The sequence below is a fragment of the Eulemur rufifrons genome, chromosome 19 (assembly GCF_041146395.1).
Source record: "Eulemur rufifrons isolate Redbay chromosome 19, OSU_ERuf_1, whole genome shotgun sequence".
Taxonomy (NCBI): Eukaryota; Metazoa; Chordata; class Mammalia; order Primates; family Lemuridae; genus Eulemur; species Eulemur rufifrons.
In genome coordinates, this window is record NC_091001.1 from 42725843 (window position 1) to 42745174 (window position 19332).

At 37.8% G+C, this 19332-nt stretch overlaps 1 protein-coding gene across 1 annotated transcript in view; it reads left to right on the forward strand.

Moving 5' to 3' along the window:
- TMEM131 (transmembrane protein 131) overlaps positions 1-19332 on the forward strand; it is a 205406-nt gene that overhangs the window by 68517 nt on the left and 117557 nt on the right. Inside the window, exons 3-4 of the mRNA XM_069494183.1 lie at positions 4733-4773; positions 13934-14002. Coding sequence (XP_069350284.1) covers positions 4733-4773; positions 13934-14002 — 110 coding nt within the window. The remainder of the gene's footprint in view (positions 1-4732; positions 4774-13933; positions 14003-19332) is intronic.

The following is a 19332-nucleotide window of genomic DNA, read 5'->3' on the forward strand; positions in this document are numbered from 1 at the left end:
CGCACCAGCAGTATATGGGAGTTCTGGTTGCTCCACATCCTTGCCAACACACTTGCCATGGTCATTCATTTTAATTTTGGACATTAAAATAGGTGGAAAGTATCTCATTGTAGTTTTAATTTGCTTTTCTTTAAAAGTGTTACCAAGCATCTTTTCATATGCTTGGTTAACATTTGTATAATTGCTCATTTTAAAATACTGGTTACTTTCTTACTCAGTTTCACAAGTTCTTTGTGTATTCAGGATATAAGTCCTTCATCAAATACGTGATTTGCAAATATTTTCTCTTAGTATGTGATTTGCCTTTTCATTTTTATTATGGAGTCTTTTGGTGAGCGTATGTTTAAAATTTTGTTGAGGTCTAATCTGTTAATGTTTTCTTTCTGGTTAGTGTATTTTTGTTCATGAAATCTTGTCTATTCCAACGTTGCAAAGGTAGTCTCCTATATTTTCCTATTGAAGCTTTAGAATTTTTAGTTTTTATGCTTAAAACTATGACTTGTCTGAAATTAATTTGAGTACATGGTTAGAAGTAAGGATAAAGGCTCATTTTCTCCTGACACAGGTTTGTTCAGTGTCTTAATCAATTTTCTGTTGCTATAACAGATTACTACAGACTGGGTGATTTATAAAGAAGTTTATTTAGCTCATGGTTTTGAAGTCTGGGAAACCTAAGAGTATGGATTTGGCATCTGGTGAGGGCCTTCTTGCTGTGTCACAGCATGATGGAGGGCATCAGATGGTGAGACGGTAAGAGCAAGAGTGCCAGAGAGAGCTTGCTTTTATGACAAAGCCACTCCTACAATAACAGCATTAATCCCTTCACAAAGGCAGAGCTGACAATTAAGCCACCCACAAGGGCAGAGGGATTAAGCTTCCAAAACGTGAACTTTGTGGAGGGACATAGCCAAACCATAGCATCTGGTGGTTCCAGCACCATTTGTTGAAAAGACATGTTTCTCTACCGAATTGCATTGATGCCTCTGTTGAGAATCAAGTGACTGTATACATGTGGGACTTTCTCCAGTTTCATTGATCTATTATATGTCTTTAAGCCAGTATCCCACTGTCTTGATTACTATAGCTTTTAAAAATTGTGGTAAAATATACATAACATAGAAATTATCGTTTTAACCATTTTTAAGCATACAGTTCAGTGACGTTAGATACATTCACATTGTGCAACTATCAGCAACATCCAGCTCTAGAACTTTTTTCATCTTCCCAAAGTGAAAGTCTAAACAGTAACTCCCCATTCCTTCCCAGAACCCCTGGCAACCACTATTCTGTTACGTTCAAAATGTCCCATTTTGAATCAGAAGTTTATTATCTCTCAAACAAGAAGTAGTACAACTAATCAAAGTATGCACCTAAACTATTGACACAGTTTTGCCATCTTAACGGTAGCTTGCTTATGCCAGCAGCAAAGAAGCCTAGAGAGAGAGTGGCAATGAAATCACAAAGGTGCTTTCCACAACTTGTTGAGAATTAAATATTTTTTCTTGCAAGAAGTGTCCAAAGCCTGGAAGAAGTGATAATCAGTTGGTGCAAGGTCTGGTGAATATAGTGGATGACAGAGAGTTTCCAAGTCTAGCTGCTATAGGTTGAACAGTGTCAGCATTGCTTGTGTGACATGTGGTCGAGTATTGTCTTGCAAGAGGATTGGCCTGTCTCTGTTGACTAATCTCGGCTGCTTAATCACAAGCATCCTCATCATTGCATCCAGTTGGTTGCAGTAGACATCCGCTATAATCGATTGACCAAGTTTTGTGAAGCTGTAGTGGATAATGCCAGCATTGGACCACCCAACAGACACCATTAGCTTTTTTTGATGAATATTTGGTTTTGGACTATGTTCCGGCACTTCATCTTTATCTGACCATTGTGCCAAACACTTGTGATTGTCAAAAAGAATCCATTTTTCATCATGCGTAACCACACGATGTAGAAATGGTTTGCTTTTATGTCATGACAGCAAAGAAAGGCAAGCTTCCAGACAAGTTCTCTTCTGACACTCATTTAATTCATCCAGTACCCATGTATCCAGCTTCTTTACCTTGCCCATTTGTTTCAAATATTTGATCCAATATTATTGGAATAGTAGCATCAAAACTTGCTGTTAATTCAGGTGTAGGTTGAGTTGGATTCGCTTCCGCTACAGCTTTCAACTCATCATTATCCACCTTGCTCTCAGGTCCACCACATGACTGATTTTCAAGATTAAAATCACCAGAGTGGAACTTCTCAAACTATCAACATACTGTGTATTCGTTAGCCACATTCTTTCCAAACACTTGATGTTTTGAGCTGTCTGTGCTGCATTGGTTCCACGATGGAACTCATATTTGAAAATAACACGAATTTTTGAATTACCCATGGTTTCACAGACATTGCTCTAAAAAAAATTTTGAAACATGCGTTTGAAAGACTGAGGCTGTGCCTTCATCATGAACACAAAACAAGAAGTGTCAAAGTGAAATGTCATAGATACCAACTGTAAAACTTAGTACTTAAGGAAATCGGACATTTCATACTTAATAACCTAATTCTATCTCATATGAATTTGACAACTCTAGATACCTCATATAAGAATTATTGTATACAATATTTGTCTTTTTTGTGACTGTCTTATTTCACTTAATGTAAGTGTAGAGTTAGTCTTCAGGGTTCATCCATTTTTGTGGCATGTGTCAAAATTTCCTTCGTTTGTAAGGCTGAATACTAATCTCTTATGTATGTATAAGTCACATTTTGTTCATCCATTCATCTGTCAATGAATGCTTGGGTTGCTTCCACTCTTTAACTGTTGTGAATAATACTGCTGTGAACTTAGATTCATGCAGTATCTGTTTGAGTCCCTCTTTTCAATTCTTTTGAGTATATACCCAGAAGTGGGATTTGCTGGCTCATATGGCAATTCTGTGTTTAAGTTTTTGAGGAATTGCCATACTGTTGTCCATAGTGGCTACAACATTGTACATTCCCACCAGCCATGCACAATGATTCCTATTTCTCTACATCCTTGGCAATACTTACCTTTCTTTCTTCTTCCTTTTTTTTTTTTTTTTCCCCTAATAGCCATCCTAATGAATATGAAGCAGTATCATTGTGGTGTGTGGTGTTAATTTTGCATTTCTCTAATGATTTAGTGATGTCAAGCATCTTTTCATGTGCATACTGGCCATTTGTATATCTCTTTTGAAGAAATATCCCATTTTGATTTCCTTGCCCATTTTTTAATCAAGTTGTTTTTTATTGGTGAGTTATAGGAGTTCTTTATGTATTCTGGGTATTAATCTCTTATCAGATATGTGATTTGCAAATATTTTCTTTAATTGTGTGGGGAATAGTTACAATTTTCATAATAAAAAGCTAAAGAAAATTTTCTTTAAGTACAAAAAATAAGAGTTCAATGAATACTCTCAACCACTCAGACCCAACAATTAACATTTTGCCATATTTGCTTTATCTATACACACATGCAAAAATTATATTGTTGAAACATTTTAAAGAAAATTACAGATACCCTTATACTTCACCTGGTATATACCTTCACAAAACAAGGACATTTTTCCACATCTGCCATATTTTCCCCATATACATTCTGCAAAATACCATTTCAAAATAATATATCTTATTGGGAAAACATAATGCTACACTTTGCTTTCTCTAATTATAACATAGCAGCTAACCTGTTGGAATAAGTTCACTGATGGTATTTCTTAGAATGTTGACATTTTTTCACACATCATTAAGAGCTTCATTTCCTTCATCACCTGAACTACAACTATTGCTTCCCAACTTTCTCCTTTCTCTGTGGTCCTCTTCTGATCCATCTTCTATACTATAGCCAGAATAATGTCTTTAAAACTTAAAGCAGACTTTGTCTGTCTGTCTCTTACTCGTTGAGACACCTCGCATTACATATGAGTACAACACAATCCAAACCTCTTACCATGGCTTCTTACAGGGCACAGTATTATCTGGCCCCTGCCAAGACCACCAGCCTTCTCTCTAAGGTCTAGCCAGATAGACCTGCCATCTGTTTCTTGAACATACCAAGCTCTTTCCTCTATGAGGGCCTTTGCATGTGCTGTTTTCTCTCACCACCACCCATCCCACTTCTGCAACACTGTTTTTGTCCTTCTAGTGTTTGTGTAAAGGTTATCTCTTCAGACATGCCTTTCCTCATGATGTAAGTACATCTATTTATTCCCTTTCATAGTGCTTTTCCAATATCTTTATAATCCTTTTTCAATGTATAAATACATATTTTTAAATTACTGTCTCTGCCCCTCCTACCTCCCCCCCAACACGCACGCACGCACACACACACACACACACACACACATCCCCACTGTACCTTGAGCTCCATGATGGCAGGAACTGTTGTATACCAGTTGACACACACTTGGTAAGAGGTGAACAGTAAGAGGCACAGTAGCCCCTTTACAAAATGATTGTAAAGGGAAGTATTCTTACAGGATGTATTGGCTTGGCAAACTTAATCACATTACTTTGCATTGCTTCCATGTGTGTTTAAAATTTGATCCAAATTCTCTCATTTGAATTATATAGTGTGACAAGTCATGTCATATGATTTTGGAATTAGGTTTAACCTGAAAATCAAGATCAAAATTGAAACTACAGTAAAATATTTTGTGTATTTCATGTGTCTATAGTATAAAAATGTGGTTTCATTATTTTCATCCTTATTTTCTTCCTCTTACAGACTGAGACAACACTTGGACTTAGTTCATATCAACAGAAAAGGTAAGCTGTATATATTTAGTAATGTACTAACATATTTTCACTTTCTTCTGGGGGATTCCTATCATTCTCCTGTTCTCTCTTCCCCTACTCTTTTTGGTGAAGAGGGAATAGCACATTATAAATCATGTTGTATTGTGTATTTCTAAATATTGTGTGTGGAAAACCAGATTTAAATCTGAATTTGTCATGAAATTATGTAGCGTGCCTCCCTGTCATATACAAAGGGCTTTTTACTCAGAACTGAAACTCCCCTTGCTTTGTAAGAGACTCAACTTTGTACTCTCCAGTGACTTCTCTTGTGGCTATTCCTGCCTTTTATGGACTGACTATTGCTGCCCTCAGTTGCGAGAGGTCTGTCTATAGGACCCTGGAGGAGGAACTCAAGAGCCATGAAACCCAGTCTTGTGACTCAAAGAGACCCCTTTTAAACACAGCTTCCCTGTTATAAAAGGGGAGTTGTTTTACCTCAGGTATTAGGAAATACATACATACATGTCAATTTGAAGACATCTTCCCTGCCTCCCCACCCCCAGATTCTTTGGTTTTTTGGTACCTTCTCACATCTTTAAAGAGACAGTATAAAAGGAAGATACTGGCCTGATTGTCTTTCCATATCTGGTGAAAGCCTACTCCTGGTATCAGAAGGGGAGTGAAAGCTTTCTTTGAATTAGATAACCAGTCTCTCCAGCAACTATTTCGTGTTCACCCCAAGCTTTTACTGATCACTCCCCTAGGGAACCATAGATTTAAACATGTTTTTTTGGTAGAAGGTTTGGCATAATGATATAATTGCATTTCCTGTTTGCCGGAAACAACTGGTCTACCTCCCAGTACCTGTTGCAGTGAGTGCCCTTTAGTAATTGGAAGGGTGACAATGGTATCAGTGGTGTTCTCAGATAAGAAGCCCATTTCACAAATTTAAGAACCCATTTATCTTATATCTTTTTAGAAGTACATTTTATTCTTTCAGTGTATTCTTGAAATGAGAACAAAGCAAATTTCTCTTTAAAAATTGTCAATAAATTATCTAATGGAATCAGACACTTAACTACCAAAGTGGTGGTAGCAACAGAAGATGCCCCTGCCTTTGCTGTCATCACTGCACTTCCCATTTGGATTTAGCAGAAGCAGGAAAGTATTTCTTCTTTACAGGCTTGATGCTTAAAGTACATCTGTGAATATCCTAGACTAGCAAAAGTGTAGACTGCATCAACAAAGAATTTTGTTTTTAAGTGTCAAATATTCAGATTAAGAGTAGGACAATTAAAACTTTACTTCTTTCTTCATAAATATAATAATGAAAATCCTTCAGTATTCACTAATTTTGCTTTTATTACTCTTTCATATCCGCAGTAATATGGCCCTTCTTCCCCATTGCTCTTTCTCCCTAATGTTACATGCTCTATTGGGACCTGCCTGTGAACCCTGCCCAAATATTTTTGGTACCAGGGTGGGTTGTCTCCAGGCCACTGTGAGTCTAGCCTGATCCCTCCTTGGCTGGACCATCTAAGAACCCTAGAACTCTGTGATATGTCTGGAGCCAAAATAGTGGAGAGAAAAAGCACACTTCTTATCATATGCTTCTTCCTTGATCCTTTATTCTAGCAGTTAGGAGATTAGCTATGGAATCATGCTGCACTACATTTAAGAAAATCATTTTTTTTTCCATGATCAAAATTTTGATTTTAAGTATTTTCCTAGTATAATGAAGAATTTACATTAATACATAATTTTATTCTCATCTCATGTCTGCTAACTACCCAAAACTTAGTGGCATAAAATGGCCATTTTATTGTGCTCTCAGTCTCTGTGTGTCAAGATTTCAGGCAGGGCACAGAGAAGACAGCTGGTCTCTGCTCCGTGATGATCTGGGGCCTCTGCTGGAGAGACTCCAGAGCTGGGAATGACTTGATGGCCTGAAGCCGGAGGCATGTTCACTCACATGTTGATGCTTATTAGCTGGGACCTCAGCTGTCACCTAGAATGCCTATATTTGGGCCTCTTTCTGCAGTCTTTTCACGTGGGATTGTTTGTTTGGGATTGTTCGGGCTCCCTCACAGTACTGTACTCTTTTTTTTTTTTTTTTCTTTATTTCAGGATACTATGGGGGTACAAATTTTGGTTACATGTTATGACTTTGCCACACCTAAACCATGATTTGAGGTGTACTCTTCCCCCCCAACAATGCTCACCGTGTCTATTAGTTGTGAGTTTACCCACCTGCAACCCCAAAGAATATTACTACTGTGTGAGCACCTTCATGTTGATCAGTTAGTGCACCCAGGACAACTATACTCTTAAGAGTGAATGTCCCAAAGAAAACCAGTGGAAGTTGTATCACCTTTTATGACCTGCTCTTGGAAGTCATAATGTTATTTCTATCATACACTGGCAGTCAACCAGCTACTTAGGTTGGCCATATTCAAGGTGGGAGTGAGGGGAAATAGACCCTCACCTGTTGATGGCAGGAGTATCAAAAGATTTGGGATTTGTAAATACAATTTACAACCATCACATTTCACTTTGTATATGTGTGTGTATGTGTGACCAAGACCATGAATTGCATAAACATTTGGTTCAAATTGGTATGCAGTTTGGGTATGTGACTGGGTTGAACACTGAAACATGTTAGTTAGCCCAGGCTACTATAATAAAATGCCATGTAGCTGGTAGCTTAAACAACAGACATGTATTTCTCAAGAGTTCTGGAGGCTCAAATGTCTAAGATCAAGGTCTTATGGTCGTTTTGATGATAAAAGAGTAAGACACCGTGTGGAGCACACGCATGTACCTTAGGTACCTTGACACCCCCTACAATTAAACCCTGAGGCTTATAATGTCTGATTATAATGTCCTTCTTCAAATGTGCTGTTTTCTTCCACAAAGCAGATTACATTTTGTCACTTTCATCAACACCTATGCTGTATGACCTCATTAGAAGTGGGTGTCTCCACTGTCTTCTAGAAATATTCTGATGGGTTTAGCAGCCAGAGAACATTGGCAAATCTCGTTTTTTGCAGGCTCTGTGCTACAGAGGTTTATCTTGAGTGGGGCTGGTACCAGCCAGTTGGTGCTTGTTCCCCCATAGGGAATTTAATAAATCTATTCTATGTGTTCAGTGATTTAAAGGAAAATATGAACATAAGGGAAAATGGACAGTATAAAAAAAGAACAAAATGAAACCTAGTCTAGAGTTGAAAAATTAACAACAACTTAGACACTGCAAAAGAAAAGCTCAGTGAGTGGGAAGACATAGTGACAGAAGTAATTCAAAGTGAAGCATGGGGAAAAAGTTGCCTAGAAAAAGAATAAACCCTTGGTGACTTCTGGTTTAATAGCAATCAGTCTAACACATGTATAATTGAGTTCCTAGGAATTGGAGGGAAGGAGCTGTCAAAGAACTATAATAAACCTGAAGCAAGAATAACCTAAAGAAAACCACACCAAGCCACATAATATTCAAATTGCTTAAAACCAGTGATAAATGGAAAAACAGCCAGGGAAGGAAACTATGTATCTACAAAAGTTGAGAATGATTGCTGGTCCTTCATCAAAGACAAATGCAAACCAAAAACCAATGAAATGACATCTTTAAAGTACCGAAAGGAGAATTACTTAACACACTACATCCAGCAGAAATATCCTTCAAATATAAAGACATTTCCAGAGAAAGCTGAGAAAATGTATGGCTAGCAGGCTAGCACTTTAGTGTTAAAGGCTAAAAGGTAGTTAAACTGTTTTAGGTGAAAACACAGATCTAACAAGAGAATGAAGACCACCAAAAAAGAAAAAATACGTGTGTAAATGTAAAAAAACTTTAAAGATAATTGACTTTAAAAAATAAAAATGATTAGAGTGTTTTATGTAATTTATAACATGTAAATTGTATGTCTGATAACAGTAGCACAAAGGACAGGAGGGGTGGATAGAAAAATTGAATTGTAAGTTTCTTATATTATATGTAAAGTGGAATATTATTATTTTAAGTTAGACTGTGGCAAGATGAAATAAACCCTGGAGGAAACATTAAAGTCATTAAAAAAAAAAACAGAACGAAGAGATATACTAATAAGTTAGTCATAGAGATAAAATGAAACACTGAATGAATATTCAGTTGATCTATAAGAAGGCACAAAGAGAGGACAAAAGGAATAAAAAGCAGATGGGAAAAATAGAAAACGTTGTAAGATGGTAGATTTAACTGCAATCATGTTAAAAACTACAATAAATGATTTCAACATTGGTTGTCAGACTATATTTTAAAGAGCAAGATTCAAGCATATTCTGTCTACAAGAAATATACTTTATTTTTTAATTTATATTTAATATTTTTACCTTCTGTTTTGAAATAATTTTAGTTTAGAGAAAAGATACAAAAATAGTACAAAGAATTCCCATATTCCCTTGACCCAGATTTCCCATTTGTTAACATTTTTCCACATTCATTGTCATATTCATAATCTCCCTTTCCAACTTTTCCTTTCCCCTTTCCTCCCCTTATTTACCTCATATATATTTATAAGTAATTTTTCTGAATTGTTTGCGAATCCTTTGTAGACATGATGCACTTTTATCCCTAAATACTTCAATGTATATTTCTTATAAACGTGAACATTGTTTTACATGATCACCATGTAATTATCAAAATCAAGAAATCAACACTGGGCCGGGCGCAGTGGCTCACGCCTGTAATCCTAGCACTCTGGGAGGCCGAGGTGGGCGGATCGTTTGAGCTCAGGAGTTCGTGACCAGCCTGAGCAAGAGCGAGACCCCACCTCTACTAAAAAAATAGAAAGAAATTATATGGACAGCTAAAAATATATATAGAAAAAATTAGCCGGGCATGGTGGCACATGCCTGTAGTCCCAGCTACTCGGGAGGCTGAGACAGGAGGATCGCTTGAGCTCAGGAGTTTGAGGTTGCTGTGAGCTAGGCTGACGCCACGGCACTCACTCTAGCCTGGGCAACAGAGTGAGACTCTGTCTCAAAAAAAAAAAAAAAAAAAAAAAAGAAATCAACACTGTATAATACTGTTATTTAATCTGTAGACCTCATTTGAATTTTGTCAATTGTCTCATTAATGTCTTTTGTTTACAAAAGAAAAGAAATTTTTGGTCCAGAGCTCAAGCCCTTATATTTAATTTTCATTTTTCTTTAGTCTCTAATGTGGAATGATTGATTTGTCTTTCTTTTATAACTTTGACATTTTTTAAGAGTAGAGGCCATTTATTTTGTAGAATATCCTAGTTTTGGTTTTCTGATATTTCCTCATTATTCAATTCAGATTGTGCATTTTTGGCAGGATTATTACTAAAGTTTGTGCCCTTCTCAGTGCATCTTATCAGAAAGCACATTATGTCTGTTTGTTCCATTTTTCTCTTGTAATTCTGAAGAGAAGTGCTTTGTATCCTGAAGAGAGGTACTTTGAGACTATGTAAATATCCAAAGAACATGAAATCAGTATGAGCAGTATGTCAAAGAGATATCTGTATTCCCGTATTTACTGCAGCACTATTCACAATAGCCAAGGTATGAAATCAATCTAAGTACCCATCAGAGGCCAAATGGGTAAAGAAAATGTGGTATTTGTACACAATGGAATACTGTTAAGCCTTAAAAAAAAGAAGGAAATCCTGTCGTTTGCGACAATATGGATGAACTTGGAGGACATGTTAAATGAAATAAGCCAAGCACAGAAAGATGAATAACACATGAAGTTCTCTCACTTGTATGGAGAATCTATAAAGTTGAACTCATAAAAGCAGAGAGTAGAATGGTGATTACCAGGGGGTGGGGGGCTGGGAGATTGAGGGGATGTTAGTCAAAGAATAAAAAATTTCAGTTAGAATAAGTTCAAGACATCTATTATATAACATGGTGACCATGGTTACTAACAATGTACAGAAGGTCCCCTACTTATGATGGTTCGACTTAAGTGATTTTTTGACTTTACAATGGTGCAAAAGCAATAACATGTTCAGTAGGGTCAGATTTTGTTTTTTTTTTTTTTTGAGACAGAGTCTCACTCTGTTGCCCTGGCTAGGGTGAGTGCCGTGGCGTCAGCCTAGCTCACAGCAACCTCAAACTCCTGGGCTTAAGCGATCCTACTGCCTCAGCCTCCCGAGTAGCTGGGACTACAGGCATGTGCCACCATGCCCGGCTAATTTTTTGTATATATATATTTTAGTTGTCCATATAATTTCTTTCTATTTTTAGTAGAGACGGGGTCTCGCTCTTGCTCAGGCTGGTCTCGAACTCCTGACCTCCAGCGATCCACCCGTCTCGGCCTCCCAGAGTGCTAGGATTACAGGCGTGAGCCACCGCGCCCGGCCCAGATTTTGTTTTTTGGTTTCTTTTTTTTTGTTTGTTTTTTTGAGACAGAGTCTCACTCTGTTGCCCGGGCAAGAGTGAGTGCTGTGGCGTCAGCCTAGCTCACAGCAACCTCAAACTCCTGGGCTTAAGCGATCCTACTGCCTCAGCCTCCCGAGTAGCTGGGACTACAGGCATGCGCCACCATGCCCGGCTAATTTTTTGTATATATATATTTTAGTTGTCCATATAATTTCTTTCTATTTTTAGTAGAGACGGGGGTCTCACTCTTGCTCAGGCTGGTCTCGAACTCCTGACCTCAAGCGATCCACCCGCCTCGGCCTCCCAGAGTGCTAGGATTACAGGCGTGAGCCACCACGCCCGGCCAGATTTTGAATTTTGATCTTTTTCCAGGCTAGCAGTACCATACTCTCTCCAGTGGCTCTCAGTCAGCCACACAGTCGTGAGTGTAAATGACCAGTACTCTTTACTGTGTTGCCCAGATGATTTTGCCCAATGTAGGCTAATGTAAGTGTTCTGAGTACATTTAAGGTAGGCTAGGCTAAATTATGGTGTTTGTAGACAAAATCCTTTTTCTTCTTCCATTCCAGTGTGATACCTCTTTCTTGTTTTTTTTGCCTTAATGTAATGATTAGCACATCCAGTACAATATTTAATGGAAGTGATGAAAGTGGACATTCTTGCCACTTTCCCAATCTTAGAAAGAAAGCATTCAACCTTTCACCATCAATACCATGTTAGCTGTCATGTTTTCCATAAATACTCTTTATCAGATTGGAGAAATTCTTTTCTATTCCCAGTTTGAACATTTTAAATCATGAATAGATGCTGAATTCTGTCACATGCTTTTTCTACATCTATTCAAATAATCACCTCTGACCTTAGCTCCTGCCTCCTCTTACAACTTGGCTCCACTCTGGTCACTTCAGCTTCCTTGCCAAATATATTCCTACACTTTCTTCTCCCAGACCACCATTCACGTCTTGGCTCCAGCGTCCCTCCTCAGAGAGCATTTCTCTGTTCTAACCACAGCCCCCACTGTGTTTTATTTGTGTTTATATCACGTATCATCACAATTCTATTGTTTCCCTACTAGAGTGTTAGTGCCATGAGAGTAGGCACTTTGCTTTGTTCCCCAGTGTAGCCCCGGCCACTAGACAGTACCTGGCTCCCAGGACCCATTCATACATTTGATTTGATTAAGGTTTTGTGTAAGTTTGAATTTCACACTATTAAAACTTATGAGCTGAGCAGCATCTCGTCTTAAAGGAGCCAAAAGAATGGCATTGTTATGTCTATGAAGGGCAGAAAACAGGAGGGAATAGATTCTGTGCCTTTTGCTACATGTGGCAACCATGTTGCAAGGAATTGTGCTTTCTTGTCTCAATGTCTAGTTTTGTGCTTTAGGAAAGTATAATCTTACATTTGGTGTTTTCTTTCTGTTTTGCATTTGTCACTTTTCTGTTCAACATATGCAGAGGGGTTATCATGAGCAGTATAGAGCAATACTCTAAATTGATAAGGCTGAAAAACATGTTTGGACTTCATTACTTTCACTTCAATTATTCCGCTACTCAGACTATTTAATCTTTGTAGAATTGAATTAAAGCTAAATTTTCCTACATATTGTGAATGTTATTGTCTATTTCTAATGTATTTTGTATGTCTCCTGAATGAAATTACTGTGTCATTTAGAAGCTTGTGTTCTTGTGAATTGCAGTGGTGATGGGAATAAAGTAGTCTCACAAAATGGGTTTTGCTGTTACATCATTTCTGTAAAAGATCAAAATCTATTTTGAAATTTTAGTAGCTGACTGAATTTGTGACCCTCTCAGTGTATAAAGAGATGACTTTAGGTATGTAAGCTACCACCCATCCCCTGCTAAGGTCACTTGTCGTTTACATCATTGTTAGGTCACAGTGAATCTGAGACTTGCTATTCAGAAATCTTTTTATTGAGAAGTTCTGATATCAAGTGGAACAGTTAGAAATGATACTCAAATATTTTGGCCAAGACATCATGGATCAGTGTGTTCTAAACTCTCAGATGAAGTAGATACTTCAGTTCTTAGAAATTTCTATCCCAAATTCATTTTTGTTTAGTCCTTCACCACTTTAGTTATAATGTGATTGTGATTTTTGTCTCCATGTATTTTCTGCCAAGTATATGTAGTTGTATTAACTCTATTATTCACTGTATACATGTATCAAAAAATCCAGGTGGCCGGGTGTGGTGGTTCACACCTGTAATCCTAGCACTCTGAGAGGCTGAGGCAGGAAGATAGCTTCAGCTCAGGAATTGGAGACCAACCTGAGCAAGAGCGAGACCCTGTCTCTACTAAAAATAGAAAAAATTAGCCGGGCATAGTGATGCGTGCCTATAGTCCCAGCTACTCGGGAGGGTGAAGGAGGATTGCTTGAGCCCAGGAGTTTGAGGTTGCCATGACCTAGGTTGATGCCACAGGACTCGCCCAGGCAACAGAGTGAGACTCTGTCTCAAAAAAAAAAAAAAAATCCAGGTGAACATATTAAAGTATATTGCTACTGATATGTCAACCAAATACATTTCAACAGTCTACCTGAGCATTTTTTGTTTTCACATACCTTTGAATAGGAAAAATACTCCCACCTTTACTTTTCATTTTTTAAAACACACACTTACTGATTTTCTCTAATTGAAAAAATGGATATTTCTAATAGAACATTAGACTCTATTTTTCTTAAAAATACTTTTTCATGACAAAAGTCAAGTATCTTACTACAGTTTAGGGATATAGATATTTTGAAGAATTGCTTCTTATGTCATTTTCTTTCTATTTTCTATTTACAGTATATCTCTATATCGGGGTAATTGCAGGCCCATACGATTTGAACCACCAATGCTGGATTTCCATGAACAGTAAGTTTAAAATTTTGGGACTATATTTTCCCATTAAACTATTATATGTATTTTACATGCATTTGTGTTGCCTTTTGCCTATATTATATCTATATGAAAAAGTTATATGTTCAAGTCATCAGGAAAACAAATGATAATGAGTGCAGTTTGAAAATAGCAAGTATCTATTAGGAGTCTAACATATAATAGTCACTTTTAAAGTTTGAAAAATACCCACATGTCGCAATCATTTGTTCAGAGGATCTTATCTTTGGAAGCAGCATAAAACTTACAGGTTACTTTTTCTGATTAGCACTTCATTTCCATTTTTATTATTGAAACATTTTCTTGTGGATAAAGGATATATTATTTGTTAATATGCTTTTAAAGTGCAAGATTTTATGTATCATCAAATAGTATTATCACCAGTCCAGAATGGCAAACAAAAGCAAATGCTACAGACATGGTTCAGCCACAGAATTGTTTCCCCAAACCACACTTCTGGCTTACTTTATACCTCAGGATCTCAGATTTTGCACATCTCAGGTACTCAAGGGGAAACAAGTTTTCACCTTATTTGGCTCCAACCCAATTTAGCAGGTGGACGTGGAGAGCATCTTACATGATGTATTATAACTACTAGAGCAATGGCACTCTGATAAGTTAGCAGAAGAAAATAATTTTAAAAGGGACAAGAGGAAGCTATATATGCTGACTAGAATTCCTAATAGGAAAACACCAACGTTTTGGGTTTTTGTTTTTAATATATATGCGTATTTGGTAGGATGTTTTACTCAGATGTGATCAGACTGTTTGTGCAACTTCATATCTTTTTTCCTCATTTAACATAGCATAAATAATTTTCTGTTATAAACTTGTCCTAAATGAAATTTTACGTGCTGCGTAGCATTCCTGTAAGTTTATTTAATTACCCCCCTATTTGGGGGCATAAAGATTGTTTCTTTTTACTTTACTTTTTTATGCACTTGCTAATAGTGGATGTCTGTGCATAAAGGTTAAAGTTTGTATTTTTAATTTTGAAATAAATAGGTGGGTAGATTTTCAACTATTTTCTTAGACTAAATTTCCAGGAGTAAAATTACTCAAAGGGTCTGAACATTTTTTAAGGTGTTGATATACATTATCAAATTGCTTACCCTGCTAGAAATATGGTGGTTCTTGTTTCACTGCCATCTCATCAGAGTTTAATTGTATCAGTATTTTTATATCTATTCTGATTCAAGAGATGAAAATTATAATTTTCTTTAATGCTGTCAAAGTTGTATTTAGCCATGTTTTACTATAATAAACACATTAAGTTTAAATAATTTATTTACAATCTCAAACCTGGAATAATCAAATATATCAGTTATAACCATGATAGGGTAACTAGCACAAGAATTAAAAGATATCTGATAGCAAATCTTTTCTAGAGATTACATGCTTACAGAGATCATGAATTGGGTGGTGCGGATAGGAGTACAGAGAGAAGTTTGCTTCTTTTTGTACTTCTGTATCTGGAAATAAGTAAAATTGACTTGTGTGGTGTTAGCTTTTAAAGACCATAATATTCAGGTAAGAAATAAATCAATATTTTGTCCTTTAAAAAAGGTTCTGGTACTGCCACGGTTTGAATGTATCCCCAAAGTTGATGTGTTGGAAACGTAATCATTAATGCAACAGTCTTGAGAGGTGAGACCTTTAAGAGATGATTAGGTCATGAGGGCAGAGCCCTCATGAATGTATTAATTCCATTATCATGAGAGTGGGTTCCTTATGAAAAGATGAGTTTGGCTCCCTCCCTCCCCATCTCTGTCTTACTTGTAGGATGCCTTTTGCCATGTTCTGATACAACAAGAAGGCCCTCACCAGATGCCAGTGCCTTGGTCTTAGATTTCTTAGCTTCCAGAACTGTTGAGGAAATAAATTTCTGTTCTTCATAAATTACCCAGTCTGTGATATTCTGTTATAGCAGCACAAAACAAACTAAGACAAGTATAATGTTAAGATTGCAAGAAACAAAGTTGAGTTCTTAATCCAGTTACAATAATGTTTCACCCAGTCTCCTTTCAAATGCAGAATATTTAATAATGACATATGGTCATTATTTGACCTTTATCAAGAGAGTTCATTATTTAAAAAAAAAAAAAAATAATGACTTTTCTCTCTCCAGTAAAATTCTCTTTGAGTATGTTCTCTCATTCCAGAATGGATCAGAATAGAAACTAATGAACTCCATTGTAAGACTATGACTCTGAGCGATTTATGACATTTTCTCAAAATGCATGAGGGTGGAGGTAGAGGAGATCAGTGTACAATATGAAAACTTTTAGTCTAAAATAGTGAGTATTCTAAGTTTGAAAGACTTAGCATTAAGTATTCAGTCAGAAGTTACATCCAACTGTTTTTCACTTCATTATTTGTTTCTTGAGGGAGTTGTGCAAATTTCATTTTGAGATGAAACTTTCGGGTATACAAAATACCTAAATTAAGACTGGAAATTTCTGTTGCAAATTATCCCTCAGTCCATTGAATAATGCCCCACCCCTAAAATAGGAGAAATTGGGATAAGGTCAAGCAAAATTGTGGATGGGTGATTTTAACATTTTTTGGATCATAGATCTTTTTAGGAATGCATAAAAGCTGTGGACCTTCTTTATTCCTCTCCACAAATACACACCCACCCACACATAGAGTTATACATACAAATAACATTTTACAAATAGGTTCAGGTGTTTCGTAGACCTTCCCCTCAAAGGTCCATATCTTGATCCTTAAGAGCTAGTGAAGAATTCCTGTTCTAGGCCACAGGTTGTTAAATCATCACCACAAAACTTACTGGGGTTTTGCTTATTATATGAGCAGTACATGTTCGCTGTAGTAAATTTGGAATATATTTACGATAGCTGACTAGAGATGCCTGATGTTTATACCCCTATCCCGCATAAGAAAGGACCACAGCAACAAATAAACAACTAAGATTTGACTGGAGTATTGAAGAGAGAGTGCTAGAGTGCATTGGGGGAGTGGAGAAGCACCTGTGGTGATTGGAATCTCGGGAGGATACCCTCTGCAGCCTTATCTGATTGGATCTGTCTTACTGGCCCCCATTGCCACTGCAGAAACCTACAGTCCCTACTACAGGGAAATCCACGGTCCTTGCAAACCCTGAGCCCAGTTTGAAGAGCTGCCAGGAATTCACACAGTTGTATTGCCCCAGATTAGGAGCACAAGGAGTGCATGCCCTACACCCTGCCCACCCACTGTGAGCCAAACTCCTACAGCCCAGTGACATTGTGAGACCAGAGCCACCTCTGGAGTGTGCCCTGTCCCGGGAACCAGTAGCCACTGCATCTCCCCAACACTGGGTCTCCATCTTTATTCCACCAACCTCATAGGAGTGGCTGAACCCCAGCTGTGAGGAGCCTGGGCCCAAGATTGGCCATGACTCTGGTCCTACAAAGAAGGGAAACCAACCCCCCACTACCACCACACTTGTAACTGGAGGAACAGTCTGGTAGTCCTACCCAGAGTGAACCTGCCCTTGAGCTGGCCGAACTGCTGCATGCCCTCCTCCAAGCAGAAGAGGCCCTCAAGTCTCCATGCAACTGATACACCCCCAGCAAGCAGAATGGCTATGTGCCCATACTCAGGACCTGAGAAATAACTCTGTAGCACCCTCTACCCAGAAACAGGCCCCTGTCCTTCCCAACAGCCCTGCACCCAAAATCAGGGCCTGAGAAGCAGCCCTGCAGGCCACCACTGGTGGGCAGGCCCCTTGGGAGGGCAAAACAACTGTGAGCCTATATCCCACCCTAAGAAACAGTCCCGTATTCCACCCCAGACCAGCCAGGAAGCCATGTGATTGCATCCCAGGCCTGAGAAACAAACCCCAAGGGCTGCCCCTGGCAGACATACCCCCAGGCTCTCTGAGCATCCACATGCCTGTGCTTCTAGCCAGAGTGACAGTCCTGTGATCCCCAACTCCAATAAGACAGACACCAAGTTAAACAACCCACTACGGGCATGCACATGCCTCCAATTTGAGATGCAATCTGGCGAGCCCACCCCTGGGAAAACTGTACAGCCACTACCACAGACACACTCAGCCTAGGCCTCTGAGCCACTTGCAAACATCACTAGTGTGGATTACAACTGAAGAAGCCACATAGAGACTGTACTACTGCATCCACATAGAACCAAAGCCAATGCACCCTACCACACTATTACCCCAAGACCCATTTATATGAAAGTCTTTCCCTAAGAAACATACTTCATAAAATTTGAAGAGGTGACTTTTGCACCAGATGCATAGAAATCAACATAGAGACACTTCAAACATGAAAAAGCAAGGAAACATGATACCTCTAAAGGAAAACAATAATTCTTCAATAACACACCTTAATCATAAGAAAATATACAAAATTCCAGAAAAAGAATTCAAAATAATTACCTTAAGGAAACTCTGAGATACAGGAAAATACAGATAAGACAATTCAATGAAATCATGAAAACAATTCATGATTTCAGTTGGCATCTCAAAGTGAAAGACATTAACCACCATCATGAAAACGTGAAACTATAAAACACACTGGTAGAGCTGATACACAAAGTAGAAAGCGAAAGGAATCAAACCTTATCACTATAGAAAACCACCTAACCACAAAAATAAACAATAAGAGAGCAAGTAGGGAACAAAAGATACACAAAACAACCAGAAAACAATTATTAAAATGGTAAGAGTAAGTCCTCGATTATCAGTAATCTTGAATGGGTACAGACTGGTTGAATGGATAAAAAAACCCAAACCAAACTATATGCTGCTTACAAGAAACTCATCTCGTCTGTAAAGACACACATAGACTGAAGTGAATAAATAGAAAAAAGTATTCCACATAAACACAAACCAAAAGGAGGCAGAACTAACTATACTTACATCAAACAAAAGAGAATTCCAGTCAAAAGCTGTAAAAAATACACAAGGACATAAAATAAAGGATCAATTCAGCAACAGAATATAACAGTTGTAACTATGTATGCACCTAACACCAGAGCACTCATATAGAAAGCAAATATTATTAGACCTACAGGGAGCAATAGGCCCTAAAACAATAATATTTGGGAACTTTAATACCACATTCCCAACATTGGACAGATCATTTAGACTGAAAGTCAACAAAGAAGCATTGGATTTAAACAATACAATAGACGAAATGAACCTAACAGACATTTACAGAACATTGCACCCAACAGCTGCAGAATACATGTTCTTTTCATCAGCACATGAACATTCTCCAGGAGTGACCATATGTTAGGACACAAAACAAGTCTCAAAAAAAATTTTAAACTCA